Source organism: Nanorana parkeri, unplaced genomic scaffold (assembly GCF_000935625.1).
Source record: "Nanorana parkeri isolate BGI_ZX_2015 unplaced genomic scaffold, ASM93562v1 scaffold113, whole genome shotgun sequence".
Classification (NCBI taxonomy): domain Eukaryota; kingdom Metazoa; phylum Chordata; class Amphibia; order Anura; family Dicroglossidae; genus Nanorana; species Nanorana parkeri.
Genome location: NW_017306381.1, coordinates 1,652,245 through 1,662,649, shown reverse-complemented (window position 1 = coordinate 1,662,649; position 10,405 = coordinate 1,652,245). Strand labels below are relative to the sequence as shown.

At 44.0% G+C, this 10,405-nt stretch overlaps 1 protein-coding gene across 1 annotated transcript in view; it reads right to left on the bottom strand.

Annotated features, from left to right (window-relative positions):
* The window catches only part of PTPN6 (protein tyrosine phosphatase, non-receptor type 6), a 50,984-nt gene that overhangs the window by 5,639 nt on the left and 34,940 nt on the right, over window positions 1-10,405 (bottom strand). The window contains exons 5-11 of the mRNA XM_018553180.1: window positions 9,214-9,327; window positions 5,810-5,906; window positions 4,671-4,750; window positions 4,367-4,516; window positions 2,795-2,929; window positions 1,112-1,266; window positions 903-970 (exon numbers count right to left, since the gene is read on the bottom strand). Coding sequence (XP_018408682.1) covers window positions 903-970; window positions 1,112-1,266; window positions 2,795-2,929; window positions 4,367-4,516; window positions 4,671-4,750; window positions 5,810-5,906; window positions 9,214-9,327 — 799 coding nt within the window. The remainder of the gene's footprint in view (window positions 1-902; window positions 971-1,111; window positions 1,267-2,794; window positions 2,930-4,366; window positions 4,517-4,670; window positions 4,751-5,809; window positions 5,907-9,213; window positions 9,328-10,405) is intronic.

The following is a 10,405-nucleotide window of genomic DNA, read 5'->3' as shown; positions in this document are numbered from 1 at the left end:
TAGGGGTGTCAAGTAGCTCTTAAAAGCTCCCTCTTCCTGCAGGGTAAAGGGTTACTCACAAAACATTGATTGTTAATACATTTGCCATTGTAGATGATAAGCCACCAAGTGTTGTGCTTTGGGAGAGCAGCTTTACCCTACATGTGGGGAGAAAGCTTCGTCGGAGAACATGACTGACTTGGCTGCAACAAGAGCACATTGATACAAGAGGTCCTAATAGTCCATGGCAGCTGTTTCCAGGTGCTATATTCCCAATCACTATGTCTGGATTGAATGAAGCAGTCAGAAGAGGGCTAGACCTTTGGAGACAATGGGAAATCTGGAGGGGTTTGGAAATCTGGGCTTCCTCTGAGCCCAGGCTATCATAGATCTGCCCCCAGCCTGTGACTGGACAGTGAAAGGAGAAGTAGCACACAGATGAGGTAATCTCTCTGTCATTCTCCTTTCAGCTCTTCCTAGCCGACAGCTGAAGCAGAGAAGTCTAAACAGTGACTCCATAAAACAATGAAAAGCAAATACTTGAACAGTGCCGGCATCCAATCAGAATGTTCAGGTGTTTTGAGAGCCAGCGGAGCCGACTAGCAAGATACTGAAGCTTGGCCCAGTGGGTGATTCCTCCATCCACACAGTTTAGAGTAGATGGAGGAATCTGTTGCACTTTTTCCATCTGTCCATAGAAAATATGGCTGTCACTACCTCCCATCTTCTTCTAGTGGTTGCTTATTGCCACTACACCTATCCTAGTCTTCTTGTCAGCTGTGGGATAATGAGCCTGGCCACACACCCCTCAGCATCTCATATTGGACAATCCTTTGGGAGTCTATCACTGTAGAAAAAGGAACCACTGTTTTAAAGTGAAAGTATCGTTAACTAATCACTGTTACTTCTCAAAATCCCTTTACCTTTTGTTTGAATGATGTCCACCAACATGTCGATGACGATAATGGTCCCAGTGCGGCCAATCCCAGCACTGTGAATGAAACCGATAGGTGGTAAGAAATGGAAGGAGAGAACAGATGTAAGCGATGTTTAGTAACATCAGGATCAGATCGTGTGACAAGATAGGATTTCACTGCGCGCAGAGACCTGACTGATGAGAAGTTGAGTTTACCTGCAGTGCACAACAATAGGCCCAGCTCCTGGTATGCTCTCCTGCATTCGGTTGACCTCTCCAAGGAAACTCAGGACACCACCTGGATCAGATGGAACTCCATGATCTGGCCAGTTCAGGTACTGATAGTGGACAATCTCCCTGGACTTGCTGCGCTGCAGATATATATAGGAGCGTGAAGAATGTTAGAGAACATTGTTTCTTGGGTTGGAACTCAAATCGAGTTGCGGACATCTTTAGGATATGATGACCCGAGAAAAACGGACGGCGCATTGCACATCTAGGCTCAGAGATTCTTTACCATATCGGTGGAACGTGAACAATGGTACTCTATAAAGTGACTTGATATGTTTCACAAATTAGACTTAATCATGTATGACAATATAGAAGTTACCAACCAAAACTGAACTTTAGCTTTGACTACACCTCAAAGGACTAAATTGCCCAATGGAATCTTAAAGTATACATCAAGGCAAAACTTTTTCAGTAGGTATAGTGGTGAATAGTTAGAACACCTTAGAACAGGTTAGACATGGACACGGCATTTCTGGCAAGATCAACAGCTATTTTCCGTACTCACTGGAAACGAATGCAGCCACCACATCTAAGGATTGCAATATATCACATATTTGTTCTTGAATTCTCCTTTAAAATGGAACTTCAGTCTGTGGCAATCTTTTTTTTTTTTTTTATCCCCCCCCTGCATGCTGAGTATCTTTCTTCCACTATTTTAACATTTATCTGACGTATTCTGGATACATAGAGAGCACACAACTAAAAAGAACACACAATTATATACAGTATGCTGTCAGCGGCTGTTCCTAGTATTCAATGTGCAGCGAGAGTGGGCTTTGGAGTAATTCTTTCTCATCCAGATAAAATTGGCTCTATTGAAGTTGTGTGCACCACATAACAGAAAACAGTAGGTCCCCCTGCACTCCTTATAGCGCTTCCGGCCCAAATGAAAATAGTGGTGCTTGCAGTGACAATCACGGATGGCGCCATGTACAACAGTCAATGAACAATAGAAATCACCAGCACTCTGTAAATGAAATTCAAAAAATTTCCATTTATTTGGACTAAATGTCACACATATCGCATAATCCAACATTTCGGGACCACGCAGGGTCTGATGAAGGGACCCTGCGTGGTCCCAAAAAGTTGGATTATGCTATATGTGTGACGTTTAGTCCAAATAAATTGACTTTTTTAAATTTCATTTACAGAGTGCTGTTGATTTATATTGTTAATGCACCACATAACACACATCAGCTGTAATGAAGCCCAGGTTTGTGTGTCTAAGACAGTCATTGGGTCATGTGTGAGACTGGGTGTCCGCAGACAGGAAGAGTGTCCTTTGAAGGAACACTTCAGAGCAACAGAAGGAGAAGCAGATGGTTAGAGACATCCGAGGCTGAAGTTCTTCTGTAATGTACAAAACAAATGTGGCGCCAGCTAACTGTACCGATCAGCCTCTGTGTTTTACTTCCAGAGTTCCCAGCAAGAATAGTTTGTTCAGTGTTGCAGTATAAGTTCTGTTTGCTGTGCATTGCTGCGTACATGCTATTCTTTGACTTATAGACTGAAGGTGGCCATGCACACTTCTAGGGTGGACATACAAGGACATAACAATATTGAGAAACGATCACAATAAGCAGTGACAACCATGAACACTACACTTACATCTTCTAAAAGTGACACATTTAACGTGCGAACTTTATACTCCATGGCTTCACGGTCTGACACCAACTCCACCCAGAAACGTCCAAAGTCTTTTCCTCCTGTGTCTACATCTGGCCAGTATGGTATGCATTTAGTCTAAGATGAAGACAGGTGAAGTTAGTAAAAAAATAACAGGAGAAGTGGAAAGAAGAAGAAAAACATATTGACTAGAAGAGAAGAAAGAGCAAGAAGAAAGAAAAATATGAAAATAAAAAAAGAAGGAGCAGGAAGGCAGGATGGTGCAAAAATCAGGATGGAAGGAAGGATAGATTACAAAGGGAAGAATGAGAAGGATGGCAGCCTGAGTAAAGGAAGAGAAGAGGAATAGAGAAAGAAAAGGGCAGCTTGTCGGGGAAAAAAATGGTAGGTTAAGACAGAGAAGAAGTAGTTAGGAAGACTGGAGAGAGAAGAAAGGAAATGGTAGGAAGTCAGACTGGAGGACTGAAGAGGAGAGGAAAGGGGCAGGACGTCAGATAGGAGGAAAGAAGAAGATATTAAACAGGAGGCCCAACTAGAGGACAGAAAAATAGAGAGAAGGCGTAGTAAGGCAGACTGGAGAGAAAAGTAGAGAGGAAGAAGTAGGATGTTAGACTGGAGGAGAGAGAAAGCAATAGGGAGGCAGACTTGAGGAAAGAAGAAGAGTAGAAAGGCAGACTGGAGGAGAGAAGAAGAGAGACAGGCGTAAGAAGGCAGACAAAAGAGAAGAAGAAATAGACTAAAGACTAGATAAAGGCAGACTGGAGAGAGGAAATGAAAGGAAGGATTAGGAAATCAGACTGGAGGACAGAAGAGGAGAGTGAATGAGTAATAAGTCAGACTGGTGGAGAGAAAAGGAGAGGAAGCATAAGAAAGTCAGACCGGAGAAGAAAATAGAAGAGAAGAAGCAGTGGGAAGTCAGACTACTGAGAGGAGAAGAAATAAAAGAGTAAGAAGTCAGACTGGATGGAAGAAAAAGAGAGAGGAAGCAGTAAGAAGGCTGACTGGAGAAAGAAGAAAAAAGAAAGGAGTAGGACTTCAGTCTGGAGGAAAGAGAAACAGAGGAAGCATTAGGAAGGCAGACTGGAGGAAAGAAGAAGAGAGGAATGAGTAGAAAGGCAGACTGGGAAGAAGAGAGGAAGAGGTAGGAAGGAAGACTACAGAGAGAAGAAAAGAGGAAGGAGTAGGAAGGAAGATTAAAGAGTGAAAAGAGGAAGGCAGAATGAAGGAGAAAAGAAGAGAAAAGAGAGTAGGAAGGCAGACTGGAGGAGAGAAGAAGAGAGAAAGGAGTAAGAAACTAGGGTGAAGAGAGGAAGAAATGGTAAGGCAGACTGGTGAGAGAAAAAGAAAGGCTGGATTAGGAAGTCAGATTGGAGGAGAGAAGAAGAGGGGAATGAATGCTGGGTGGAAGTAAATACTTCAGAGGGCAGAAATGAAAAAGAGGTAAGTGAAGTTTAAAATGTGATATCATGAAGAATGCTAAAGAATCATTTGAAAGCTGACAAGATCTTATAGACCACCAATTAAAAAGCCATCAAAGAGAATCTGATATCTCACCCGGCCCTTCTCAATCTCCTTAGTGGTCATCACAATAATCCGACTGTTCTCCTGCCACACCATCTCCCAGAAATCTCCTGTAGTTGATGCCAGGCATCCTTGACATGCAATAAATTGTTTGAGAGGTTCCAAATCTCCCCATAGCAGGTTCTGCAGAGAACAGCAAACATGGTGGACAGTTCAATGTAGATAATTGCACCCTAGTTCCCACAATGGATAAGATAAAAAAGATTGTTTGCCCCTTATCAGATTGCTCTCCCACCCATAAGACCACCCATTCTTTGAACCCACGACAGACACTCACCGACACATAGTTGGCATTGATGTAATCATTACCAGGAAGATTTTGGTCTCTGTAACTTAACACAACCCTTGTGTGGTCAACTAAAAAGACAAAGAGTGACAGAGAGACAAATGAGTGTGCGCATTGTATGACATTGCAGACATGATGTGACGCTCAGATTTAGGTTATTATCTCCTAGTAGGTAAAAAAAAATATTTTCCCACCAATAGCACTTGTTATTGCCCAAGGAGAGCCTGATTAATGCAGAAAGTTTGAAGTTATGCCCTTTATTGGCTAACTTAAAGTGACATTAAAGGATATTTTTTTTCCCTCCCCCCATGTTGATGTCAGCACTCACCTTAAATGATGTCTCTTAACCAGTTGACATCCGCGGTGTTAAACCCCCTTCCCATCCAGGCCATTTTTCAGTATTCAGCGCTGCGGTACTTTGACTGACATTTATTCCGTCATGCAGCGCTGTACTGAAATGAATTTTATACCCTTTTTTGGGGACAGATAGAGCTTTCTTTTGGTGGTATTTATTCACTTTGTGCGCGCGCTAGGGGGCGCATGCGAGCAGGAAAAAAATGCAGTCTGGAAACGGCAACCCGCTGATGCGAGTCTGCCGTCCGTCCGTTTTTTCTTAACGGGCGGACGGCAAGAGGTTAATCAGATGTTCTTTTTTCCCCATGTTTTCATCTGTCCTTCCAGCGGTGCGGCGGCTCTCCGATCCAGCGCTGACTCCTCTCTGCTTGAGGGTGCACGCGTCCATAGACTTACCTTGCGTCTCTGCTCATCTCTGAACTGCGCATGCGCCCGTCCCAAGATGCTTTGCGGCCGCCGGAGCAGTTTTGTTTTCTCACACGGGAGCGCGCAACCAAAACAAGGTAAGTGTAAAGTGCTGTTACGGCGTTTTTGTTTTGAACTTTTTGACTATATCTACTGCTTGATAGCAGTAGATATAGGCAAAAAACACCGGAGGCTTTAGAACCACTTTAAGTTTTTTAAGAAACAAGCTTTTAAAATCCGTTAGGTTTCTTCCTAAGGCATGGAAGTAAGTAGGAACAGCCAAAGGTGCCAAGAACCAGAAACTATGGACACCAGCAGTCCCCCCATGACTCCCCCTATACCTGAAACTGGCCTTTCAATTCTTAACTTACATGGAAGGATATTCTTGTAGCGGTTTTTGCTCTTGTTTTCTGGTTTCTGGCCTTCTTTTCTCTCATAGAGTAAGTTAGATTCCTGTTTCTGGAGAGCCTGAAGGAAAGTGAGATGTCCATTACTAAGAGAACAGAATAGAAGTGAAGCTTGAATTTCCGTGTGTCAGTGTAAAGCCAAAATTGCCAACAGTTGCCAAGAACAGTCACATATCGGCCCATCAAATGATAATGGCGCTAATCCTCCACCTGAACGACTTCATAGTACTTCAGTTATCCCTCCCATTAGAATAAAGGGCCGGTAGGAAGGTACAGAACAGAGCAGGAAGTGTCTACATTTGCATATTAGAGCATTCCAGGATTTATGTTTGGTAGATGAGACAGGTTAAGGGCTTGTGTTCATAGGAGTTATCTGGGTGTGCTGGTTACATAGTAACATAGTATGTAAGGCTGAATAAAGACCAAGGTCCATCCAGTTCAACCTATGTATGTGTCTGTGTGTGTGTGTCTGTATGTGTGTGTGTGTGTGTGTGTGTCTGTATGTGTGTGTGTGTGTATGTGTCTGTGTGTCTGTATGTGTATGTGTCTGTCTGTATGTGTGTGTGTGTGTGTGTCTGTGTGTCTGTATGTGTATGTGTGTGTGTGTCTGTGTCTATGTGTCTATGTGTTTATCTGCCTCTACAACTTCCCATATCCCTGCAGATTCTGCGAAAGAAGAAACTCATCCAGGAGTTTCTTGAATTTATCAATGTTATCTGCAGATACCACCGCCTGTGGTAGCGAGTTCAGGGCTGGATTTCCCACAAGGCAAACCAAGGCCCGGCCTCGGGGCAGCAGGGAGTGGAGGGGCAACAGGGGTGTGGAATTCCTATCTCCCGATGCCCAGGCAGGGCATGCAGTTCCGGGCGCCGGGCTGGTAGTTGTTTTCTACATTTAGCCCGGCTTTTGGCAAGCAAAGCAAAATGTACAGCGGGGAAGCCGCCACTTGTTATGTACATGTGATCTCGGTGATGCCGCTGGGATCACTTGTATGCAGCCTGCATACAGGGGGGTGCATTGAGGAACCTGGAATTGGAGCAGCAGAGAGAGTAAATGCGGGCCTGAGTGAGTTCCAAACTTTCCCCACTCTCAGAGTGAAATATCCCTTGTGAATTCTGAGATTGAACCCCCTCTCTTCTAACCTCTTGTTGTGTCCCTGGGTTCCCAATACAGTTTGGGATTAATTAGCTTGTTCCTAATATTGGGGTCCTCATTGAGGATTTTGAAGACTGCAATAAGGTCCCCTCTTAATGGCCTCTTTTCTAAGATGAATAAGTTTAGATTTTGAATGCGGTCCTCTCAGGCCTTCTATCCCCTTCATTAATTTTATAGCCCTTCTCTGAACTCTCTCCAGTTCCTAGACTTGTGCGCCGTCAAAAAATTTGTTCTGTTTCGTTTCGTTTCGGAATATCCGTATTTCGTATTTCGTAATTCGTAACTGAACTCAATTCGGATTCAAGTTCGTACGAAATACGAATTTTCGTTAGTGGTGGTTATATTTTCGTAACTTTACGAACATTCGTTATGATGAAGTTAAAAAGCAAAATACCTTTGTTAATATTGGAGTCAATGTGGTAGTTGTTTTTTTTATCCGAAATACGAATTCCGTTAATGGATTCCGAATTCCGTATTTCGGACTTTAAAAAAAAAACTACCATCAACTCCAATATAAATGTACTTTGCTTTTTACCTTCAATATAACGAATGTTCGTAATGGAACGAAAATACGTCAACGGAATTTCGTATTTCCTGCCTGTATTTGTAATGCAACTTTCAGCAGCAGAAGAGAACCTCTGATTGGTCAACCAAAACGAAATACGAATTCCGTTAACGGATTTCGTATTCCGAATTCCGTATTTCGGACTTTAAAAAAAAAAAACTACCATCAACGCCAATATAAATGTACTTTGCTTCTTAACTTTAATATAATGAATGTTCGTAACGGAACGAAAATATGTCAACGGAATTTCCTGCCTGTGTGTGTAACTGTGTATTGTAATGCATCAGCAGCAGCGGATCCGTATCTCGGATTAAAAAAAAAATCTTATCATGTTGTTCAACCTCATTTACAGGGGTAATATTAGTTCCTGTTTCAAAGAAATTCGGATCCGAAATTCGTTAACGGAATTTCGTATTTCGGATATAATTCGGAAACTGCCATTCGGATTTCGGATGCTCCGAAATTCGGAATTTCAGGAAAATTCGTACGAATTTCGATTCGTAACGAAACGAATCGCACATGTCTACCAGTTCCAGGACGTCCCTCCTGAGAGTCAGAACCAGAACTGTACCGCATACTCAAGCTGGGGCCGAACCAATGATTTATAAAGTGGAAGTATTTGACTTTGATCCCTTGCTACAATTCCTCTTCTGATACACGCCAGTATCTTGTTAGCTTTTGCTGGCTGCTGCTCGGCTTTGCTTACTATTGCCAAATCTGTGATCTATGAGCACCCCCAAATCTGTGATCTATGAGGACCCCCAAATCTGTGATCTATGAGCACCCCCCAGCTCTATTTCTATCTCTGGCTTCCCTAATGTAGCACCCCCCAATTTGTAGTTTGGGCACATGTTCTTTACTCCCATGTGCATGACCTCACATTTTTCAACGTTAAACGGCATTTGCCATGTTGTAGCCCATGCCTCAGTTTTGCTTCGAGCCTGTTGTAGTGGCTCCCCGTTGCACTCTTTGGCTCCATCTACATTATTACTATGTCCAACAGTGATGTAGAAGCCGTCAGGTGAAACCACAGCGCCCAATAGGGGACCTCACAACCAACACCCCCCTAAGTGTATTGGATGCAGAAGATTCTTCAGCGGTGGTGTCTCTGCAAGAAAGAGAAGAAGGAAGCCCCCCCTTTCCAAACTAATATCACAGATGAACCGACACATGATGTAATCTAGGGATGCACCGATACAGATACTAGTATCGTTATCAATGCAGAGTATTTGGGTGAGTACTCAGTCACCCTGCACAAGGAGAGAGGGCAGCAGTGACCGGTCTTTATTACAGGAGGGGGGCAGAGACAAGACCAGTCACCCTGCACAAGGAGAGAGAGCAGCAGTGACCGGTCTTTATTACAGGAGGGGGCGGAGACAAGACCAGTCACCCTGCACAAGGAGGGTGATCAGCAGTGAGCAATCTTTATTACAGGAGGGGGCGGAGACAAGACCAGTCACCCTGCACAAGGAGGGAGACCAGCAGTGAGCGGTCTTTATTACAGGAAGCTCCAAGTCTCACACTGGATTACTGAACAGATCTGAAAGAAATACACAAGGCTCACCAAGCTACAAGAAGCACACACATGACTCTTGTATGAGGACATTTTGTAAACTGTATTGAAGAAGCCTGCTTGTGTAAGACTTACATCAAACTCCTCCCAGAATCCGGCTTTGGCTGCCTCCTCCTTTTCTGACTTCTTGTCTAATTCTTTCATGCGGCTCTCGATTTCAGCAGCATTGACTCTGGTGGAGTAATATGGCTGCGTGAGGGAGAAGCAGAGAGAGTGGTGAGACAGGTTCACAAAGACCACTAAGCAGTCAATACAATGAGCCTTCACAGCTCCTGATAATGGATCTCAGTTTATAAAAACATTGTTGTGATTTTATTGTGGTATAAAAGACACAAATAAATGCAGCTCTGTAATCATTAATATATCATTACATGTCTATTTTTAATACAAGCACTATAAGTATCTGAATGTGACCCGGTATCAGCCTTTTGCATTCCCCTCTACAGCAGGCCTAGGGTGTGGGAGGAGGAAGCAGCACAAGGAGCCAATCAGTTCATGTGCTGAAAAGAAGCATGGTGATTGGAGGAGAAAGCAGAGTTTCAGAGAGATTAGCTCAACATTGTGCTGCTTCTCCTTTCACTGTTCTGTCACAGGCTGGGGGTGGGTCTGGGATGATCCGGGTTGAGAGGAAGTCAGCAGAATGATGCTGGCCATCAGAATGAGGACATCTAGTGGCAGAAAAAAGTACTGTGGGGGGGGGGGGGGGGCACCCCTGTAGCAAAAGCTAATTTTCTTCAGTGGACACCAAAGGTGCGGAGGAACTCCATAGAAACAGCCAAAGAAGCATCAACATAACAAAGGTATAAACACCCAACTAAGTACTATTTATATCTGAACCGTCCACACAACAGAGAGACAGTATCGTGTATTCTGAGAGCAAAGATCCACAAAACAGAACAAAGCAGGCTGGATCACACGTCTACAGATCTCCTCCCGGGCAGATAGGGGCATGAAGACAGGAGGACAGGATGACAGGAAGACAGGAGGACGAGAGGACAGGAGGACAGTAAGACAGGAGGACAAGAGGACAGGAAGACAAGAGGACAGGAAGACAGGAGGACAGGAAGACAGGAGGACAGGAAGACAGGAGGACAAGAGGACAGGAGGACAGTAAGACAGGAGGACAAGAGGACAGGAAGACAAGAGGACAGGAAGACAGGAGGACAAGGGGACAGGAGGACAGGAGGACAAGAGGACAGGATGAAAGTAGGGCAGGATGACAGGATGACAGTAGACAAGAGGACAGTAGGACAGGATGACAGGAAGA